The 23,772-nt window shown below is 47.1% G+C and overlaps 1 protein-coding gene across 3 annotated transcripts in view; it reads right to left on the bottom strand.

The window, feature by feature from the left end:
- Positions 1-23,772, bottom strand: part of LOC306794148 (partitioning defective 3 homolog) — a gene marked incomplete at its 5' end in the record, with an annotated part of 334,738 nt that overhangs the window by 135,190 nt on the left and 175,776 nt on the right. For all 3 annotated transcript variants that reach the window (XM_079292080.1, XM_079292081.1, XM_079292082.1), the window contains 4 exons: positions 8,281-8,451; positions 8,668-8,856; positions 21,009-21,137; positions 21,658-21,797. In XM_079292080.1, coding sequence (XP_079148206.1) covers positions 8,281-8,451; positions 8,668-8,856; positions 21,009-21,137; positions 21,658-21,797 — 629 coding nt within the window. The remainder of the gene's footprint in view (positions 1-8,280; positions 8,452-8,667; positions 8,857-21,008; positions 21,138-21,657; positions 21,798-23,772) is intronic.

Below are 23,772 nucleotides of genomic sequence, written 5' to 3'. Positions count from 1 at the left end.
AGCAGCCGAGGACCAAATGATATGAAAATTATGTATAGAATGTGTCAAGAGGACGAGACCTCAGACGCACCGCTGTGTAACGGTCTCCCTCTATCTCTGAGCGCCGAGCGGGCTCCTTTCAGAGCTATTCATTGGCTTCTACAGCAAATAGACTTTGGAATCAACTTAACACAGAGGCAAAATGGCAGCTGCTTAATCTTTGTGGACCCAGTATTAATTAAGTCTGCCTCTGTGCATGCTAATGCTTTGTGCATGTTTACTGACCTGTGAATGTTTCCTGACGAGTGCATGACGAGCAGTGACATTTCCATGTCAAATCTGCCATCGCCTGATAGTTGATACCGCAGCAGTGATTCAACATCTGGGTCTTTTCCCATTTGCCTCATAAAACAAAACTGCTTTGTGGTATCACAATGTTTACATCTAAAAAAAAACAGCAACATCTAGTTGATAAAGGAGTTGATTTGTCCAAAAGAGAGCGCGTTCCTTTAAGTTTGTCAGTGTCTCTGTTGAGATCATATTCCTTTCTTATCCAGCTTATCATCACCTCATCGTGAGTTTAATCTGTCTTAATCTAGCCGCTTTCAGAGTGGATTATCCTGTTGACTGAGGGAGAGGGCAGAGCACTGTGATTTACACTGAGCCCAGTCAAGATCATCTGCTCAGTTCCCGCTGGACTCACCAAGCAAAGCCTGTGTGTTTGTGCGCTCAAGGTGATGCTGATATTTGTGTGAATGGAGCGTGTGTGTGTGTTTACCTGTATCCATGTGCATATGTGTTTGTATGCGTTTGTGGTAAGTGCAGAGTCGTGCACAAAATGTGTTTTGGCCTGTGCATCAGCATCTGCCTGACCTTGAGTAGTCAGTGAGGGAGAAGAAGCAGTGTGTTGACGGGGCTGGTCTTAAGCTGTCAACTAAAGCTAATAATGTCTCGTCCGTGGCTGTTTCCTGGCCTCCTATCCTGGTCTCAGCCTGTTGCTGTGGCCCTATTCCAGTCAACCTCCCCCATAATGCTGTAATTACAATCCTTAAGCTGCTGCATCCTGCCCCAGGCACAACTCGCCTCGCTGCTGGCTAGATACCCTACTTTCATTAGCTGCTCACATCCACCTTAGAGCCTCATCTAATGCCAGTGCTTCCCAAAGTGGGTGCACAGGTCCTTTTAGGAGTTCTTAGTAAAACCTCAATTTCACAAAAGAACATCATGCACATGGGGAATCAGCACAATAGAGGGGTATGTGAGAATAACTGTTCTACCACAGCTGCTTCTCCAACTAAAGACATACCAAATGTCTTACATAGATTTGAAACAGCGGCCATTGGCAGTACAGGGGGAAGTTGAGAAGAGCTCAACTTTTCGGGGGCGACCGTGGCTTACTGGGAAGAGAGGGTTGTCCGCCAACCGAAAGGTCGCCGGTTCGATCCACGGCTGTAACGTGTTCACGGCTGTTAGGGGTTCACACTGAACCCCTAACTGCTCCCCGGGCGCCTGTCATTGGCAGCCCACTGCTCCCTATATATACAGGGATGGGTCAAATGCAGAGAATAATTTCCCCACTGTGGGACCAATAAAGGAATGTTTCTTCTTCTTCTCCTCCAACACAATGCGAGCAACAACCGGGTGAGATCCAATCGCGCTCGCTTTGATTCCCGCAGAAACGGAAGCTCAGAGTTGTTTACTCGTCCGCTGCACTAATGGAGTGCGGACCGCCTCCAGCACTGATACAAGACCGCAATGCAAATCAGTCCCACGACCCATTGAGTGTACAGTTCAAACAATCCATACTGCGTTTTAAGAAAAGACAGAAAACAGCACTATTCTGCACTGAGGAGACAAACTGGCCAACAGAAAGAAGGAAGCTTCTTTGTGCACAGTGCTGCAGTTGCGTCAGAAATAAGCAGAGTATGTCACGTGATACAGAGGCTGGCTACTCTGTCGTATCTCTTCCATGGTGATCCATGCTATTATTATTGAGCTATGCCAGGCTGGACCAAACTGGTGGACCGACCATGTTCAAGTATAGTGCAATAGTAACAGCTAACAGGTGAACACCATATGTGCTATGCTGCAAAGTGAAAGGAATCTGTGTGTGTGCGCGTGTGTATTCACATACACGTGTATATGTTGCTGAAAAACACCTGAGTTTTTAGCACACACTTCCCCTCCACAGTCCTCCACCTTGCCCAAGCAGCCCACTCAACCACCAGATTCAATATATTATGTTCTCAATTGGCCCTATTGAGTTCCCCGCGCTGTTCCTGAATGAGTTAGTCCTCAGTGAGCCGGCTGGGAATGAGGGCCCAGCAGCGCCGGAATTGCATTTCTGCTCCTCTGCGATCTACTTCCCTCAATTTAGTCACCCCTACATTGCAAACTGCACTTCCCAGAGTGCACCGCTTTGTGCCCTCGCTCCGTCCGCTTCCCATGAATCACTGCTATTTGCCATGACAGCGGGGAAGCTGTGGTACATACAAGTCATGATCTGACTGGAATTCAATCAGTGCGTATTAAGTTTGGCCGGGTGGGGGGGGGTCGACACCGACTTCCCTCTCCTTCTCTAGCCTCCGACGTGGGCCAGCATCTCAATGTTTTAAGGTCTCTCCCAGCAGTGGTCAGCTCAATACTAATAAAAGCATAATTTACTGGGCCGGGGCTCTGATTGATAGCTCTCTCAAGGCTCTATCGATCAGCCCCTCTCTCGTCCAAGTGAGCATCTTTTGTTAGGGCCTGCCACTTCCTTCCCCCCTTGTCTCTTTGCATAAACGTCCTCTTAGTGACTAACAAGCAACGCGTTTGGAATGGATTACAAACACGGCCATTGGCATGCTGAGGAGGCTCCTTCGGTGCTCTTTGAAATCAGAATAAGCCGTTCTCTCCGCTCTCTCCGCAGAGTTAAGCTGCTGCGTCTGCGAGCTCCGATGATGCAACAACGCTCAGGTGAACGCAGGGAATGAAGTGCTTTGATCTTTCTCCTGTGCCCCCCCGCTGCTGCTCCTCATCGATAATGAAGCAGTGTTTCAGCCTGACCATGTTCCCTCATGGTGAGCTGGGAAATAGAAGAGCATGCTGTGATCCATAGCGGGTCATTATAAAAGAGCAAATTGCCTCAGGTAGAACAATAGAAGAGGTCACTTTTGCTTTTTTTTTGGTGTGAATCCCCTATCACGTGTAATATGATGTTGGCATGATGGCAGCATGCTGTTCTTCTGTTGTCCTTATGCTTTAAATTGGAGAAATGTGACAGGCTCGTAACAGCCCGTCACATTTCTCCAATTTAAAGCGTTGACGTTAATTCGCTGTCGTGCGTATCAAAACCCCAGCAGTGTGGTAAATGTCGGCATCAGTGGTGGTTCATATGCTGAACACGAGACACAGCCGGACATTCCGATAGATGCGGTTCTGTGTCAGCGGCTTAGGGAAATGAGAAAACCAGAAACCAGTTCCTCAGGTGGCTAAATGCACGGGGCAACTTTGCAGTGGTTTTGTTGGTCCCACGTGGTATTTACAGAATTGGGGTTGCTGGACTGGAAAGTCTTTCAAGTGGTCAAAATAGGGGGAATGCTTTCGTTTACATAAAAGCTTTACATTTACGTCTTGAGGCGGTCTTCACAGGAAGCTGTGCTGAGACCAGCGCAAAAAGAAAGTAAAAGTGAAGAAATGTCTGAAGTGAAAGGACTCAAGTGACAGCTCCACCGTCCTCAGGCATGAGCTCCATCTCGTGAATTATCATGAGAACTCGGTGGCGGAGCGCCACGGTGTAAAAATAGTACTCTGTGAAATTTGACTCAGTCTGTAGAAGTGCGTAGAAGTCCCGAACACGGACAGGGAAGCCGGGGAAGGTTTGGTGGAAGTGTCTTTTTGCTGCTCTGATTAAAGCGCTGCTTCATTGGCAAGTTGCCGTCGCGCTGGGAAAAAAAAAACACAAGACAGCCAGTCCGTCAAACTAAAACCAGTCGATGTCTGGCTGGAGATATCGGCCGTAAATAACAGCACAAGCGCACAGAGAGGCGTACGCCCGTGTCATGCGATGAATTTCAAATCAGAGAAATGAAACCCAGACACGAGCACGCTTATCATCAGCCTGTCTGCTTTTAGATGCTGCTGTGTGATAAATATCAGAGTCTCGTCATGAACGGCCACGGCTGTTGCAACACACAGACACAAACATCCACCACTGAGTGAAAGTTCATAAGCAGGATAAGAGGGGAGGAGAGAGGGGGCGGGGGGGATTCAGACATGAACTCAGATACAAAATCCATCTTCATCCATCTTTTATGCTTGGCAGAACAAGACTTTAAATCTCCACACATCAGCTGTTATTTTAGTTTTCTAATAATCCTCGCTGTATTGAAAGGAGCTCTGATGGCGTCTCATGATAAGCCGACTTCTTTGATCTGCCCACATAATGGTCGACTTGTCAGTTTTAGCCACAGTGGAGATGAGGGCAGCTGATCAACTTGGAGACCGAACATTGAAATAAACTGCTAATAAATGAGGTCTCTGTGTCAATGAACCATGAGTGGAACTGATCACCCTTTTGTTTTGCAGCTCAGCATACGACAAATTCTTACATTTGTGCAACACTGCAAGGAAATGACTGCCAAGCTAGTGGAACATTGCTGTTGGAGGTTCTTCTATTGAATGTAACATTGCCGTATCATTACGATTTCTACAACCATACTTCCAAAACCCTACACAGGATTATGCTTCAGATCGTCCCAAAAAGAAAGGTGATGGGTGGTGCATATGTCAGCATCATTGAATGAATGGAGATCTTTAAGAAACCAAAAACAATGGAGGGCACAATGTTGAAAACAAATCGAACCAAACGACTGGAACAGATGTGCATTCCGTTCAGTCAAAGGACTTTGGGTTTGTGACTCCAGGATGAGTCGTTGCACTAAAAACGTAGAATCAAACAAAAAATAAAAAAAATAAATGGAATTAAGATTACTTTCCATAAATGAAATTGCTTAAACACATGTGGCGATATATTTATAGAACTCAGATATAGAAGGAGAAATTAAACAGTCTCTGAAGCAGCCATGCAATTATAATGCTTCAAACTAATTGCCAGCGACCAATCATATCGTTTGACTATCTGGGGCAGAACGGTAGTTTTTCAAACGCGGGCTATCTGTGGAACCAGACCACAGGAAAAGAGTCAGTGTTCCGGTACGTCTTAGCACTGTGCATGTGTCTGTGTTTGAGTGAGTGCTAAGCATATTTGAGATGTGATGAACTGCTTTTTCTGCCTGCCTTTCTGATCACACATCTCATGCATTATAAGGCATTAGTAGTAGGACTGCTTTCAAAACCAACTGAAGACATTTTGCTTCTCATTTAAGAAGCTTCATCAGCACTTCTGCCTTTGCCTTTCTGCTTCTTCGACTCATTGCTTTAATGACATCAAAAATAGACCAGGTACTCAGACATGGGCATAATCATCAGCGCTATGAACCCGCCTATTGAAACACTTGTCTGCCAGCCACTGAGAGGATATGCCTGGATGAATCTAGCCCCTATTCTCCTGGAAGCAAATGGGCTTCTGGGAGACCTGTAGAAGCAAATGGATGCCAGTTCAGTGACTTGAGTCTGTGGTTTTTGCAAACCCCCGGCCAAACCAAGCCAGCTTAAACTACTAAGAAACGTTAAACTTGGAGGAAAAGTTGATCGTACTTTAGCGCACAGTGCCAAGCGATGATGGAATCAATGCTATTTTCATGGAGTGGGGTGGCCTGGATACGCTGCGCCCGTCGAAGCCCACACTCCCTCCTCCCGATGCATTAGACTGTGCTGCTCGCCTCCTCTCCCCCTGCAGACAGTGATGGATCTGATTCATTTCAATGGTGGCCTCCAGTGCTCAGTCCCATTCGGCTTGGGTGACAGTGGCAAACTGGTGCTGGCTCCCCACATATCTGCCCGGCCAACACAGCCGAGCGGGGGGGAGGAGAGGGGAGGCTGCTGTAACTGCCGGGAGCCTGTGTCGACATTTAACTGCCGCTTTTCTTATTCGAGGTTCGCAACTGACCTTAAATCCTTCATTTACAATCTTATCTTTTCTCCACTGTGAGTGTATTCAAAGTTCCTCTGGTGACTTCATGTCCCTCTTCAAACCACTCAGCCTCCTGAAAACGCTGCATCTTCAGCGCTGTGTTATTGCCTGTAATGGGAGTTTAATGGATGGAATCTAAAATTCACTGTTACGTCTCCTCCTCCTCTCACAACAGACCGTCTCATAGCAACTGATATATAAGTGAAAACTTAAGTACACACTTGTCAAAACGTCTCTCTAAATTGCTTATCTAAATGGATCAAAAATGTAAAAATGTAAAAACGTCATCATTCCACCTTCATAGCAACAGTGTAATAATAAAATATATTTTTGCTGTTTCTGAAAATGTGTTTGTCTGTGACCTTAACTGTCTGCTCAGTGTCAGTGCGTCTACCTGTCTGCCTGCTGGTGAGGGATTAAAGAGGACAGCAGAGTGATAGAGCTCACTGAACCGTGGGGCTGAGCTGTCCCTGGAGGGACGTGTGTCCTCTCCCCTAGTTTGGAAGGGGGGGGGCTGTGCAGATCGAAAACAGCCCTGTGTTTAAAAAATGCATGGGGCTGCGTTGGTGGGGGGTGGTGCTTCAGGTACCGCTGGGCCGATGTCACATAATCCAATTCAGTTGGAGTCATGTTCATTAACCTCAAGGGTTGCGAGATGCAAAGACATTGCCCGGTGGTTTATAATATCATCATGGAAGGCTGACACTGCAGCATTGTTTTATTTTTCATCACGACAAGCAAGTGGTAAACCCAGCCCAGTGTTGCAGACTCTCTTCCAATGGAAGTAGCTTGAAGCACGAGCTCCCTCACAGCCTCCAAAGCCACTCCCCCAAAATCATAGCAACGGACATAAACATATTATAATGATTGGTAAACCACGCGCATGGCTACTGTTAGGACTCACAGCTGCTGAGCCAGCAGCTTGTGGACGACTCCGCTGACCCTGGTAGGCAGAAAGACAGCCCACTCAATCCACAGTCTTTTCTCCTTCTTTTTCTCAGAGCATTTGATTCATTGACTGCTTTCAGAAGTATTTTGTGCAAGAGTATTTTCAACAAATACAAGAAAAAATGCTTTTGAAGAAGGAGAAGGTCAACATGTGCTGTCCTCTCTCGTACTGCACGGTGTGACTCACTTCTTTTATACAAGTGAGACTTGTGGAGTTTCATCAGAATACATTTGTTCCTGTTTTTCAACTGTAGTCCCTGGCTGTATTTATCCCATGTTCTACCTGGCAAACTACGGAGCATCACAAGTTGGGGGGGGGGGGGGGGGGGGGGGCACTGACATTAAAACAAGAAGAAAAACAAGCGCACGGGGCGTCGGGGGCGACGTGTGGTGAGAAGAGAGAGAGACGGAGCGCTCGGAGGGTGAAGGGCAGAGGGGGGGGGGGGGGACTGGGGCTCAGCGGGGTACTCCAAACTGACACACAGCCACAGGACACAGGGTCCAATTAGAGTCACGGCAACACTAATCAAACCTGATCTACAACCTCTGGCTGCAGGGCGAGTGTGTTGTACTCGCACATGAATCCGCAATCCTGAAATACACTCACACTGTGCTTGGCACATCACGCTGAGCTAAATCATGCTGCTTTTTTACTCCGGCATGTGAAAGAAAACAGAACACAAGAAAGGGATTCGTACAGTATATCACAACGGGCATTTCAACAAGCTGAAATCCCCCTCGCCCCAATATTCGTGACTGTTGCCTAATGACAAATATCCACCTGGCCGCAATGCATATTCCTTTATCCGCAGGCCTGTCAATCATAACTCAGTGAAGGGGGGGGGGGGGGACTGTTTGAAGATTTGCATGGAGGAGGGGTCGCTTCGTAAAGGTCCTCCTCCAGCTATCTCAAAGCAACAAAAACCTACGGAGGATAGATTAGGGCCAGAGGCAACCGAGAGGAAAGCTACTCTCGTTTATCATCCAGTGCAGTTGAAATGTAGCGATCCCTCTTCTGCATTCAACATGTCCTCCACTTGTCCGTGGGATTAGAGCATGCGTGTGTGTCTGCCGGCTGTGTGTTTACATCGTGCGCCTCATGCTAAATGTGTGTACACATGAGGGAGGTGAAACGCAAGGGCCATCTTGGAGATGTGGTAGCTCATACTAATACCAATATCTGATTCAAGAAATATGTAAAAGACCGACCGTCTCCTTGTGATGCCAAATTAGGTCTCGAGCACATCAGCGTGACTCCTCCCTGACTGTGAGGCTACCTCATTGTTTTTGGACACGTGCCGGGCCACGACGAGCTGGATCATCCCCCGCTTGTTGCCCTCTACGGACATGGATGTGCGCAGCGTCTCCATGGCGTCCTGGTTGGTCATCCCGTGCAGCGACTCCCCGTTGACTGCGATGAGCTGGTCGTTGACCCGTAGGCGGCCGTCCTGCGGACAAAAAGCCAAGTTATGATCTCAAATTCTCATCAGTGCCTCCTGAATACTGCTCGTGTTAAACAGGAACAACGTGTACATTCAGCGGCTGCTCCTGAGACACGGTTTCTGTGATCACATGCGCCCTTTCTCCAAGAAAATCGAAAAAACGAAAAACGAAATAAAACAAGGTCATGGTCAGAGCGTAGGTGGGTGGGAGCGGTTACTTGCCTTGCTAGCAGCGCCTCCGTTAATAATGGATTTCACAAAGATGCCCAAGTCGGCGTGGTTCTCCTTGGACCTGTTGCCCTTGACGCTGACCCCCAGCCCTGCCGAGCCCGAGTCACTCAGAGGGATCTCAAAGGTCATGAACTCTTGTGTGCCGTCTGGGGTGAGGACCATGTCGTCGTCCTCTGAATGCTGCGGGTATTAAGGAGAGAGGAGGAGAGAGAAAGTGCATGTTGATCATGGCTGTGGCACTGCCGATGCTAATAAACCTGTTCTGAACGTGATAAAGAAACTTCTTTCAGCCTGATGGACTCAACATACCAAGCAAAGTTGGTATGTCACTGCTGTATTCAAATCTCCCTGTGAAGTATCGAACTTTAACTTTGGTGAAAAGACAGAAAAACAAAGGGAATACGACAAAACAAAGACAACAGAAACGAGCACTGAACAAAAGTTGAAAGAACGGGGATGGTGAATGACAAGAAAATGGGATAAAAGATAAAGAGGCGAAAGATGAGGGGTGCAGGAGAAGAATGGATGGCAAGCGTGTCACATGTCTCGGGGGCCGTCATCGCCAATTGGCCGCACGCCGTCCAGCCGAGCGCCGCTAATTCCTTTCCACCGCCGTGAGCTCGGCGGCGGAGAACTTTGAAAGCGCCAGGTAGCAATTTGGCGCTCAAAGAACAGTGGCTTCCCTTTGAACAACACCCCTTTGAAGCATCATTTGTGACACGAGCCCGACCCTCCTTCCCCGGCGCGATTCACGGGCCTATTGTTGGAAATTACCACGGCAGCGTTCAGTTGCAAGGCTGTTGCTGCAGACCTTCACGCACGGTACAGACACAAAGAAGTGGTGCATGCCAGCTGCCAGAGAGGTGTGAGACAGCACTGCTGAGTGCCTAACACCCAGCACGATCAAATCAGCTGGATAATCGTCCGACAAACAACAACTCCCGTCTCTTTTCCGACAAGTTCCACTGGTGTCTGACAAAGAGCATCTGTAAAAGAATATCAAAAAGGAACAGCATTTATTCATTGTACTTCTTGCAGGCAAACAGAAAGGGAGAAAAGGTGTGGGAGAGAGCTAAAACACAAGAGGCATCAAAGAACTGGCACTTTCTCTCTTATGCTGACTAAGAGTTAAGAATCTTTTAGAATCACTTCCGTCCAGATTGTTGAGCTGTGGCCGACATACTGTAGCAGAGGGGATGTGCTGAAACAGAGCGCTTTGATCTCAGTCCACAGTTGCTCTTCCTTTCACAGTTTCACAGAAGAAAATCTTTATTTCAAAGAGGATGCAACAAGTCTTTCATTCAGACATTACAGGCCTCTGCTATTGGCCGCTGAGCTGCAGCCGCTCCAGTTCTTGGGAGTCCGTTGCCTTGCTCAAGGGCACCTCAGCGGCCTTTGTTGAGGGAATGAGAGTGTTCCCCTGCACACGTTCATGTCCCGCAGATAAGAGCCGAAGCTGGAGAGCAGCGCCATCGTAATGTGATTGGCCGGGCTGCACTGTACGTGCGTAGTCATTGCCATGGCAGCCAAATCCACACGAACAATACTGCCGGTGAGAGCAATCAACCCTAGAAAGCCAGCGCAGGACCTCTTTAAATAGACTCACATCAATACGGACGCATACACACACACACACACACACAGCCAGATGGATGGCAGCCAGGTGTGTGCCCTTCACAGCTGCTCGGATAAAGAGTGAAGCAGAGGAAAGAAGGGAGGGACAGAGCATAAGGCGTTTCGGAGGCCGAGGAGTTGTTCGGATGCAGCGGTGCGTTCCGGTGGAGGCTCTTTTCAACACCCTCTGACTGAGCCCCTATTCTCCAGACGTTCCTCCTCTCTGCCCCCTTTTCTTTGCTCTCTGCTCTTTCTTCTCCTGTTTTCAAAATGCCAGTACAGCTGTCCGTACAACACAAGCCAAACCGGGCTTTGTCCCCTGATTGGACCCACGTTAGAATTCACACGGCTGGAATCCGTTTTTTATCGCGCTGCATTTCAACACGTCCCGTTGTGTTACAGAAATCAGCGGCTCTTGTCGGGAAGTGACCCTTAGCTTCCCCTCAGACGGCTGAATGAAGCGGATACGGGGCCGAGAGGCAAAAACACATCCAGTACAGGTGTAAATATAATGCAACGACAATGTTTGACTCCCAGCTTGTAAAGGCAGCGGAACTATGGAAGCAACCGTAACCCAATTGGTGAGATGTGATCCGTTGGTTTCCAAAGCAGGCCCATAGCAACGCCGCAAACATCCAATTTCCATTCTGGAAAGAGCGCTCGTGGGTGGATGGCCTTGTGCGTCATCGGCAGGGTCAGTCTTTATCTTTAATGAAGATGTTTTTTATCAAAATACAGTTCATAAATAATGGCTGTGAGTTATGTCCCTGGAGAGGCTTTTAGCCCAGCAGTTGAACATAGTAAAACATTGGATTAAAAAAAAGTGCTTTGGACGGACACAGTCTGAGCCTGTGTGTGTGTGTGTGTGTGTGTGTGTGTGTGTGTGTGTGTGTGTGTGTGTGTGTGTGTGTGTGCGCGCCCTCTCTCCCAAAATGATGACAGAATAACCAGCCACTCAGAGCGGCGTTCCGGGAATAGCGGGCCGAGGTAGAGAATGAGAGAGCAGTGTAACATTTTCATCAGACAGGAACAAGCGCCGCGAGCCCACAATGCGTTTGTCAGGCTGCTTGACAGGCCTCGTTGCACCGATTCAACTCAGGGCCGGTGTTTTCAACTGCCTCTGAACAGGAGAAGAAAGAAAAGTCACCTCATTGTTCCAAGCTCAGCCCCGTTCATGCACCTGGGACGGCGAGAACAAAAGTGACTGACGGAAGGATGAGCCGATGTAAAAGCGCTGAAACGATTGCATGCTTAAAGAAAAAAGCGCACCAGGAAAAAGTTGTAAAATGTCTGCGTTATCAGCCACCATCCAGAATTATTAAGTGCAACATTTTGGGCTCAACATGTTTGTCTCAAATCTAATTATTTGCTCACTGATGGTCTCTGTCAGGAAACCCTTCTGCTAACATGGAGTGTAAAAAAAAAATCCAAAATTGCCTCCTAAACAGCAGAGAAAGCTGCACTCACTAATGATGGCTGAATGCCTCCAACACCTCCACCCCCTTACTCGCTGCTGGAGACGGGAACAAACCGCACCTGACTGGGAAGACACTTGGCCCTGCACAACACACTTTTGAGATTATATTGTCCAGTGAGATTTCCAGCTGAAACTACAGAATCACATTCAGATGTGTCCCCTCTGACAGTAAAAACTGGAACAAATAGGACGGGATGTCGTCTGAACCTCAGGCAGGAAGCAAAGGCGTTGCCTTCTTTAGACTTGATTCATCTATATCTGATGTTAAGTAGGGAAGAGTTGCCTTAAATGCCAACACGACCTCATATCATCTGCATCGTGGTCAGTGTGTCATCAGCGGGATCCGTCCACGCTGCAGGGAATGGTGGCTGGAAAACACGTTCAGCACAAAGGGAGTGAAATTTAAGATCCAGAGGTATTTTTTCAAATATGTATGGAGCTTAAATCCAGTTGAGCATGTATCTGCTCTTCGTCATGTCATGCGTGCTTGTTCTGATCTGCCACGAGCATCAGACGACGTCATCAGACAGGGTCTCTCTGTCATTCAATTATATTCTAAATCAGATTCAGATTGTATCGCATTTCCGTACAACTTTCATCAATCAAATTCGCAAACGATATAATCAACGTATACTTGCCAACAAGGGAGGACACAAATGTGCCAACTGGTGCACCTGGTAGGTTTTAATAATATCGTTATGCTTTATACATTTAACTGATCACATTATGCCATGAAATCAAAGGAAAAACAGCTGCTTGACTGAAATATTGTTGAATACTATTCATTTGGGGTTTAAAGTGAATGTTCGGCACACATGTGGGTAAAGTTAAATCTCTGAGAAAGAGGAAGACTGTGACTCGTTTGCGTCTTCCATCATGTACGACGCTCGTCTCCGTGTGTGCACTGTGTGAAGCTGTGTTTAGAAGTGCTCTCACTGCAACAAAGCTGCCAATTGTGCATGAACCTTCCGTGTTTTTTTGCAGGTGTCTCTGCGGCCTTGAAGTTGTTGTCAATGGTCCACATTATATTGCCGAGTGTCGTTCCCTGTTTGAAAGGAAGGCGTCGAGAAAGCTGTGTGTCGATGATGCAGCATCACAAAGTCACAAGATGATGGAAAGATTCCATGGCTGGCAGCAAACAATGCAATGTTGCGCTGCACTCAGGTACCAATCATTAATATGGTTGGTTAATATGAAACAGAGTGGCTGTGAGATCATTATTATGAGTATCCGAGGAGCTCAAGTGACTGTCCACTTGGCCAGCTCATCACAAAAGAAGCCCATGTTGTTTTCTTTCTGCTCTCTCTCTCTCTCTCGCTGTCACAGCCATGCAGAGACAGTCCATGACACGATTACGTCCTTTATTAATTAACGCTGCCACGGGGAAGCAGCCATTCATTACAGTCTATTGTCCTGGTGGGTGAGGGGGTGGAGGCAGCGTTTGAGCAGGGACACTTGCAGGTGAACGGAGGAAAGCGTTGCTCATCAGTCCAGCTAAAGAGCCCCGCCTGCGTGATGGGAATTTCTTTTCTGGTTTTGTTTCTACCTCGCTTAACTTGTCACGCGCTAAGAGGAGAGGTGTGCTGGATGTGTGCACACGCGTGTGTCAGAGACGCAGCGCTGGCGGGAAAGGCGCGAGTGAGATGCAAAGGGAGAGGGAAACGGAGAGTGCAAATGAATCACAATTACATCTATTCACACATAACTCTGAGTTCTCCGCACATCGCTGCCTAAAACAATTAACACCGCTGGAAACTTCCCTCCACACTTGGCCCAATTTGGCGACATAAAGGTCATTGGAAATGAATTTAAAAGGGCTCAAAGAAATCAGCCATGGGTGTAATTGCAAAAGTGGTGCATGCGTGATAACTATTGTAATACAAATTCCTTTTGGCAGTGTTTCTCCTCGCAACATTTTCCGACAAAGGGGGACGAATATTAAATACCTGTAAGCCTAAAAACAAATTTAATTGGGGTAGAATGAGGGGCTGAGAGGGGATGCTTTTACACAGCAGTAAAGGGCATGAAGTGCACCGCTGGCAGTGGCTCGTCTTAAGTGTTGTGAACCAACATTACATGTTCTTCGCTGGGCAATCAGGTACATTTTGACTCAGCGCTGACAAACCGGGACTGTTACCCTTTGGGGATTTTCCAATGAGAAGGCTCATTAGCAGAACAAAGTCTGTTTCTATGAGGACATCTGAGGCCAGATCCATGTACATCACTGCAAACGCAGCGTGGCCACCGACTACCAATGAAGGCACCGAGCGGGTCCCACCGTGAGAACCCAAAAACAGACTTGTGCACGGCGTTGGCTTGACTCTGGATGTTTCTGTGCGCCATTGAGAAAAGCGATTACGTCGAATCAAAGAGAACGTAAAAAAAAAAGTGAATTTATATGTGTACTTGGCAACTGGGGATGTTTGCAAAGGCGTTGCAGCGGATCCACAGTATAGCACATCATGAAGCAGATGCCTCTCATTTCAAGCTAATGGTGGATAAAAAGCGCCTTGCTATGTCCAACTGCACAGGCACACTTCGAGCCATTATGTGTTCTGGAAACAGACGCCGAATCCCCTTCGGGAGAGCGACTGTGTCGCCATAAGTGGCCTTTAACTACCTTGTTTATCGGCGTAGCACAATGCGGCGGTGCGCCCCTCCCGTTCTCTGCGCTGACAGCAAGCGTAATTATGGGAACAGCTGCTGAAAAGTGCTAAACGAAAACAGGTGGCGCCGACGAGACACGCTCGGAAATCGTTAACCGGGCTGGCGTTGTCTTCGACCATGCGCGGCAGCATTAACTTTAATCGCGGCCGAGCACGTTTCTGAACTCTGCACTCCCGATCAGAGGACCTATAGGAGCCAGGTTAATAAGGTAGGAAGGACTCATCAGCGTTCTTGAAATAGAAGGTGTCAGTGATGAACAATAAGCAAGGGGAGAACAGAGAGGAGTAAAGTGCCTCTGCTAAACGTGCGGGAGTATAGACAGTTTGGATAAAGTGTCCGAGAGGAAGCTTTTTGGCGATGCGGAAGAGCTTTTTGGTGCCATGGTGACACATTATTGGGGCCCTTACCTACCGGATCAACGAGCCCTGTCATTTCAGAGGCATTTCAAGCCACGAAGTGGAAGAGAAAGTGACCTCTAAGATGCATCCGCTGCTGCCAAACTGTTCTGAAGTGCGCTGTAAATTCATAGAGGCTCTGGGGTTACAGAACCGCAGCCGTACACTTCTGCTTCCAACGGCCTTGAGAGCAATTTCTGTAATTTGACTTCACCTGAGAATGTATTTTTAGCAATGATTTACAAAAGGAGGGGTAAGCTATGTCCAGTCATTTGTAAGAGTAAAGCAATTTGCTGATTGCACTCACTTCTAGTCAATCAGTCATTTTTTAAATTATACCATGTCGAGTAAGACTGTGAATTCATTATCGAAGATGTGCGAATATCTGCAAAACCGGTGACAGCAGAGCACCTTAAATGATCAGCTCTACCGGTAAGAAATGACTCATCTCCTCGAGCTGTTTGCCAAGTTTTACTGAGCTGAAATATCCGGCTGAGTTATATAAATAAACTCTTAAAAAGAAGAAGAAGAACGAGTCCCTCTTCAGCACTTTATTGCCAAAAGTTGCAACAAATTACATCATGCTTATTGTGAAGGAGCATTACGCAAACAGCCATCCAATTATATTAACACCAAAGATGTCAATTTCTGGCAAAGGGCGGCAGACGCCGCATCAAGATAGCACTGCTTTATCACCACTTGAGTGGAACAACCCAAAAGCTGTATCATCATGTGGATGCTGCGCTCTTAAAGGCATTCAAAGGATTGTGAGTGGAAGGAGTGAAAGGAGATGTAAGCCGTCAAGACACAGACGGAAGTTAAAAGGTTACTACTTGGCAATAAAGTGTTCCATTTAGAGAAATAAACAACTGCGTATGTAACGTTAAAGATTCATCCATTGCCTCAAATTGTTGATAGCATCAAATATCGATCCTTTGTTCTCAGCTTAGATGCTGTTTTTCCATATTCTACATCATTTAACTTCACTATCCTACACTGGAGGAATGACAAAGATAAATATTATGTCGAGGAGTAACTGAAGGGATGATGGCTGAACAGATCTGTGTATCATTTCGTTGCCTCCGAAACCAGGGGATCGTCTTCTGTTTGCCTTGTATCAATTCATTTCCCCCTCTACCGACTCGGTAAATGGATCTCGGTTGGCGAGGAAATCAATACGGCTTCGTAAGTCTGCTTTGTGTCTTACGACTTTAATAGAGGAATGGAAGCCTCTCTGTACTGCGGGGGCGCCACAACAAAAGCCAGCTGTGTAACCCTGTTAGAGGAATGCGTAAGAAAGAGGAAGGGAGATATCATCTGCTGTGAATAATTGAGCGAAGCAACGCAACACTGACGACGATTGCCTTGACTTGGAAGGGAAAAACAATGGTGAGCTTGTTTGGGCGTCTGATCCGTGTCAGGGAACCAGTGCTTTTATTCCTACTGTATATAAGGATTTCAGAGACTCGTACAAATAGGAGTCCAGCTAAATCAATGGAACTACAGATGGAGTGCTCCTGAATACCCCAATTACAGTCTGCTGGTAAAAGCATGGCACCAGGGTTGTCACTTATGAAACAGGCCATTACTCTGCCATAATCGTCAGCAACACTGTCACGCATTTTGTCTGTCGCGTACACCCCGGCATCCGCACGGGCCATAAATCTGGTGGTCACATCAATCAGGGGCCGGAATTAATCGTGCAATTAAGATTCTCATTGCTTGGCAGATATAGCTACTAATGGATCAGTGACAAGTGCGATATGATCGTAAGAGGGGATTTTAATGGACGGTTTAATTGCTCTTATGTGGTCCTCAGTGTTACAACAGCAGCTTCACAAGCCCATTTGTTCTCCACGGCCCACGGGCCCATTGGACATAAAAAATAAATACTGCTCATCTACGGGTCACGGGATGATGTAAGGGCATGCATGGACAACGCTATTATGGCTCTTGAGCATGTGTGACTCATCAAGCCCATATTGCGTGTCAGGTTTTTACACGGAGTGGGTTCGCATTTGTGGTGTCGTTTACAATATGTTTAAGGGGATGACTGACTGCAAGCATACGTGTGTGTGTGTGGAGGATGAGTTGAGAGTCATGCTGACACAGCAGCTAATTCACTTCCACTGTATTGTGGGTTCAGAACGAGTTAAAATGATTGGCCACTGGCAGGCCTGCACTATAGTTCGTCATTGTTTATGTAATAAACTGCCGCTCACAGATCAGGTTCCTCTGCCTCTGCTTGGCCGTGTCTGCTCTAAACGGCAGCACAACAGGTGAATGTGATGTGGCGTTCCATCACTGGCGGCAGGGTGTGGATGGACGTCTTTGAGAGGAGGCAGGAATGGTTCCTCGCTGCCTGAATGTTGCCGTTGCTCGTCGAGCAGCGAGGCGTGGCATTCGCCTCGGTTATTACAGGAGGAAAAAAAAAGGGAAGCTGGGGGAAAACTAAACAATCTCCACTCCGCAAAGCTGGCCGGCGTGGACCAGAGGGGCTCGGCGTCGCTCACAGCAGCCGTCAGCACAAACAGTGCTGCACGCTGGGAGATAAATGCCAACAATAAATAACATCCAGCGGCTATGCGTGGGAAGTGTGCGTGTTTAAATGTGCCCTTCTCGCCTCCATGTGGGGATTTGTGTTTTTGTGTCTGGGTTTGTTCTGTCATACATCTTTACTGTCGAGCCTTGCTGTGGTCAGTGTCACCAGGCAGGTGATTGCATCTGAGGTCATGGATAATGTGAAGGGAGAGAGTGGCGGTTGGTGTCAGAGTGACGGAGGGAAGACATTGGCTTTGAGTATTACCCCCACCTAACTCCAATCCGTGAAGATTTTAAATGATTTACTTTTGACCATTTTCCATTTAAATGACCCTTGTCTGTCTTACCCCATTCCCCCATAAGCCCTTTGTGTCGGATGAACCCTTTCTCCACTTCCTTTCACCTCCAATAAGATTACAAAGGTGGGAAGACACAAGCACTGAGAGATCATTCATGAAGTTCTCTAAAGATCACAAAGCACCGAGTCACTCATTCTGAGTTTTCACCGCGGCACCTCTTTCTCCCTCCTCAGAGCAGCCCCTTCTTATGATACAAGTGATGAATTAACCTCCAAACCCGTAGGGGGCAGCAATCCCTTTGACTTTCTCCCTTTAGTCAGCTCCAAAAGCTGCTGCCTGGAGATCAGTGATTGGAACTCCCACAGCTGTCAAATGAAGGAATAGCGCAGCACAAAGTGATGTTGTTCACACAGCCATTGATCAGCGCCTCCTGCTGCGTCTTCAAGGCTCGAGCTGAGAACTCTGTCTGCTCGTCTCTCCCCTCCTCTGTCTTATAACCTGAAGGTGAAAAGGCTTCGTCCCATAGAACCAAACTTGTAGAACACGACAGAACCAGAGAGACAAAACAAAAATTTAAAAAAATCATTCAATGAGGAATATAATAAATGACTGTACTATCATGGATGGTAAATGTTTAAGAGGAAAGAGGCATGAAAGGGCAGGCTGATTAGTGATGAGTCCAGTTGTTGGGTAAAAGGTTAAAGCTGCTCTACTTTTCCGATACAACACAGAAAAATGTCAACTGATCTCCTCCAGACAGACAGAGACAGACGCGTAGACAGCCCCCCCCCCCCCCCCCCCGCTCTGCTCTATTGCCATTTAACCTTTTCTCTCTGCAGCGAGTACACATTTATTGAAAGCTATCGAGAGCTGCTGCTACTGCGCCTGGAAGCATGTCAAACTACACCCCGACCGTGGCAATTAAAGACGCAGCGCAAACATGCTGGGAGGGTGAATTTATTCCTCTGGGGGCAAAACACCGAAACAAAAGGAGACGTGGAGGGATTTGTTTTTCAGCACTGACATTAAACATCAGCAGGCAAATGTCAACGAGACAAAAAGAAAAATGGCTCCTTTCTATTTTCATCTATATGTGTGTGTGTGTGTGTGTGTGTGTGTAGGGCTGTATGTTGACAGACGCCTGCAGTTCTCTGGCATGTCACTCACGCTACAATATAAAACATCATCGCGTTGTCATTGAGGGAATTACATCAATGACAGCACGTAAGCGATCGTCTATACATGTGTGCTTATGTGTGTCCTGGCACTGTGTAGTATATATGCACACACACACACACACACACACACGCACCAATCCAGAGTGTGTGACAGAGGAGGCAATTACCAAGCATGCTTTTCCTCCATGCTCTATTTGCAATAACTGTCACCGGCAGAGCCTTGGCCTCCTTATCTGATTTTTATGAACATACTTGTAGGGATTATTGAGATTTGTGAAAGCACTGCTGGGAAATGTGAAAGTGTGCGAGAGGACAGTGAGGGAGAGAGTAGCAAAATGCTAATCTGCCGTGGAAAGTGGTGAAATATTAAGGAGCAGTCTCTCAAAGCATGTACAGTAGACGTACCAGAGAGAAAGCAGACGGAGACAGAGAGAGATTGTTCGACAGTGTTTCCATGATGGGCTTTCCTTCTAATGGCGTCATGCCTGAGAAGCTAAGAGAGCGTAGCCATCGAACTCTCACACACACCACGCCTCTGATGAGCCGTGCATTTGTTGAACCCTCCTCTTGTCTGCAGCCTGGTGCAGCCCTCCAGTTAGACTGTAAGTGCTGGATGGAGTTAAAAGACTCTGTTGAGTAACCAGCAGGTCAGAGGTTTGATGCCAGCAGCAGCCAATAAGATCACGTATACTGTCATCAAGTTCACTTTTCATTTTCATTCATTCTTCATTGTTTTTACTTTGCAATGCAAGCTTCCCTTAATTCAACACACGTAGTCGTGAAATATGAGCCCATTTGCCACTGAATGAATGTTCAAATGAAAGCAGCTCGATGAGAGTGGAGCTAAGTCTGGTGGGTGGTGCATTTCTAACTGGAGGAACAGGCACGTTAGCGCAGCAAAATGTGCCTCAGAGGGCCGTCACTCTGCAGGTAGAGCAGCTCCTCTGGCGGGGTCAACAGCCCGGGGTGGCGGGCTGAGTATTACGGGTAGGACCGAGGTTGGCACCGGGAGCCCCTGGGCTGCCACGGTGCAGTGACGCCGGGGCCCGCTGTCAGCGCGACTGAGCGCAGGCTGGACGAGGGCAGCAGCCTCACCATCTGCTGCACGACAGCCAAAGTCACCCTGCGTGCAGGCTGTGTGTCCGAGTGTGTTTGTGTGTGTGTACGAGCCGTCTGTGTGCATGTTCATATGTGTGCGAGCATGTCCAAAGCTCTTTGTGGCTGCTCATGCACGTTACTTGTGTGTGTGTGTGTGCGTGTGTAGTGGTCAGTGTGTGCGTGTGATTGTTTCTGCTCGTGCACATGACTTGTGTTTAACCATCAGCCCCTGTGTGTTTCTACATGTAAAAGTGTGCAATTATGCACATCTGCACAAAACGTGTGGGTGTTTGTGCCCACAGCTGTATTCCGTGTCTCACATTTAGTGAACGGTGTGTTTGTGTGTTGGTTGTGTCCATGTCTACGCTAACACTTAGGGGACCGTGTGTGTTTATCATGCGATTATCAGCTCTCATTCTGCTCGGGTGCACGTGGATCATAATGTTATTGATTTTAAGGGCATGTGTTTTGTAGGCATACATCCTTCAGAGTGGAGCAGCTGCCAACCTCTTTTAACAAATACAACGCTGATTAAAATACACGGTAGACACAGCACAACGGGAGGGTAGACAAACAGAGAAGGTGACGGGTGGGAGGAGCAGTTAAAAGGCACATCTGTGCAGCCACCATGACAAATCCATATCCCAGCTTCTGTGAATGTGACATGTATTGATCTTTATCATATTCCGAGAGTGAGTTATTTGAGCTCAGCTGCGATATGCTGGACCAAATTGACTACGGGGGTGTGGTTAATTCCCTGTAAACAATAATTATTGTAATATACGCCAAAAAACTATTACCATCTCAGTCCAGTCAGTCTACCAGTTGTTTATCAATTCATTTTGAATAAAATAATCCCAGCTCTGCTCAATTCAAATGTATGTTTTAAGGGTTAAAAAGTGAGACGAACAATAAGGCACCACTCTCCTCGAGTATCAAATACACCACTTGTTAGGAAAGCGTTGGAGTCCTACTTGTTGCAATCAACTGCGTATGTGCTATTCTCTTGTCAGAGTGGGAGTGCAGCAGTGGAACTGGAGTGAGGTGCTGGCTGTCTACTGACCACTTCTCGGGGCAGCAGCGAGTCCTCGAGGCGGATCACCAACAGGTGCACAGTCCCACCCATGGGCGTGGCTCGGAGCAGGGCCACCACCTCCTCCTGGCTCTTACCATTCAGGTCCACTCCACTGACCTGCGCACACACACACACACACACACAGATCATAAATACTCCGGTAAGCACATACATACAAGCCAAAATAAACGTACACACACACACACACACTTAGCGGCAAAGCTAAAATCAAAGAGCTCTCTGACTCTACCGGGAGGGGGGATTTACGGCCCCCTCATAACCTTTATGCAGATTACCCACTGAGCCTGTCGGAGCTGGTTTTAAACATGGGTTAAGTGAGCACCAGCTGATTTTCACGTCAGTCTGATTGAAGTGCAATCAAAATATGTTCCCAACTAACTACATCTCCTCAGCAATTCAAAGCTGGAGCTGAAGTGACATAGCCGGAGGGAACACAGTGTGTTTGACTCATTTCAACAAAAAGCTTTGTAAGATTTAATTTCAGAACAAAACCAGATCAGCAAATGAGCAATTAGTGTCTGAAGTAGCGTACAATCTCACAGAGCACACACTGTTGGATTGTATGCAAACACTATGGCATGGTTGGAGGCTAGGAAGCTAGGAAGCGCCGCCCCACCTCCAGCAGCCGGTCTCCGGCTTTCAATTGGCCATCTTGGATGGCGGCCCCTCGACGAAGGATGTTTTTCACATAAATGGGAGCACTGCCACCAATGGGTACGTCTCTGGATGTGATGCTGAACCCGAGACCCTCTGGACCTGGGGATGATGAAAAAACAGACATATTTGGTCAGAAATATAATGTGATGTTTTCCAGTTTTTCTCATCGGGTACATTTTGCCAGCAGGAGCCCGTGTGCTCTCGCTCTGTGCGATCACAGTGGTGTGACAGTGATATTACTGATTTACAGCTTCGTGGAGGCTTTGTCTCTCTGAAGAGGGGCAGGTAAATAATATGCATGTGTTTGGTAAAGTGTTCCAGCACCTCCACATGACTTCATGAATGTCAACGACAGAAGATTTGTGACATCGTGACATCCATCTTCTAGCTTTCATTTTAAAAAGGTCCCGAACAGACAACCGCTATGTAGTATACAACAATGTCGATATGGAAACGAATAAATAGGATTACATTTTATATGCATTTTTTATTGGAATATTATGTAACTCATTATGCTTATTTGTAATAAAAGAGAGGGACCTAAAAATGTACTGCCAAACGATCAAATGCTTTTACTGTGACTCTTAGAAACTGGCCAGACTCTTGAAACCGTTTCTGAGAGGTCCTTTTCATTACATGAAAAACCACCGTACAGGGATCAAATTATGGGTTTCCACCACGTTCCGAACGTCCTATGGTTAATACAAACAGACGTACTTCCATCGTTGCCATCAGGGTGTGTCTCACTCACGTTTTTTTCAGAAGTCAAAATGAAAAAAAAGCATGTCCCCGGAGTCTAAATACAGTGTCGATGCTATGAACCAAAAGTCAGTGTTTATGATAAGTGCATGTGGACTTTAAAACCGCTGTTGCGAGCCGCGGTCGGATTAAAGAGCGGTTAGGGACCAGAATAAGCAGAGAAAAGTGAATGATTACGAGTATCAAACTGCTGTTCAATAGCCTCTTAAAATGTAGTGCACTACGCATAAATAGCAAAAAGAAAATCATCCATGTACCACGTCGCCAGATGTTCTAACCAAAAAAACATTCAGACTTTTTTTGTGTGCAATTGCACGTCAGGAGGCTGCGTTCAAATCATGCTGCTTCAGGGCAACCCTCTACTATATCATGTGGAAAGCAGCGCTCATCATTTGCTGATCGATAGTTGTTTCTTACTAAAGTGCCATTGAGCCATGTGCTGCGTTCCTTTTTGAAGTGCAGCGAGCGGTACGCTGAGGAAACACTTAAGACATCAGCTTGTTGCTTCAGGTTTTTAAGGCTGACCTTTAAGGTTCATCTGATGAATATGAATTGCAATACAATAACGGATAAATAAGAGGATCTCAGGTCTGACCTTTTCTGCTGACCAGACCTGGATTTGTCAAATAAAAGCAAGAAATGGTTTCAAATGTCAGCCAGGGAACGGGGCTAAGGAAAATAAATTGTGTTTGTCGGGTTACTCTTTGACAAAATATTCAAAAAACCCAATAACCCTGCTACACGGTGATATCAGATGAGCCGTGTTCAGAGATACATTCCACCACGCTTAACCTAGCCGCCGGCGTTTCCAGCAGTCGAGTGGGAAAGTCGCGTTACGCGCCTTCAGCCGAGGCTTCTTCTGACGGTAACAACAGTGATCGGTATTCATGTCAAAGTAGCTGCTCATTTCACAGAGCTGTCAGCACCTCTGACGGTTCGTCATGACCTACTTTTCCCGCCGTGTGTGTCTCTCTAGCAGTCTTGAACAAGAAACACGAAAGAGGGAGAAGCGCGGATCGCAACTTTCTCTTCTGCACGCAAGCACACTTGGAGGAGAGGTGATGAAGAGGTTGCTTGTGAAGAGGGAATAAGTTTCGCCGTTGAGGATACCGACGCTGCGATCCCTCCAAAGCAGACAGAAACAGCTGCCGGCGTTTCAGTTCAATGTTAAATCTTCTTTCATGAAAGCCAAAAACTTTTAGTGCACGGTCACATCTCCGCCACGGCGACCAGTTTCCTACTCAGGAATTCAACTTTAGAGAAGACCGTTGTTATTTCCAACCAACAAGGTGGCCGTGTGACTTCACAGACTTCT

The sequence above is a fragment of the Melanostigma gelatinosum genome (assembly GCF_949748355.1).
Source record: "Melanostigma gelatinosum genome assembly, chromosome: 20".
Lineage (NCBI taxonomy): Eukaryota > Metazoa > Chordata > Actinopteri > Perciformes > Zoarcidae > Melanostigma > Melanostigma gelatinosum.
Note: the sequence above shows the minus strand (reverse complement) of the source record. Positions and strands in the feature narration are given on the sequence as shown.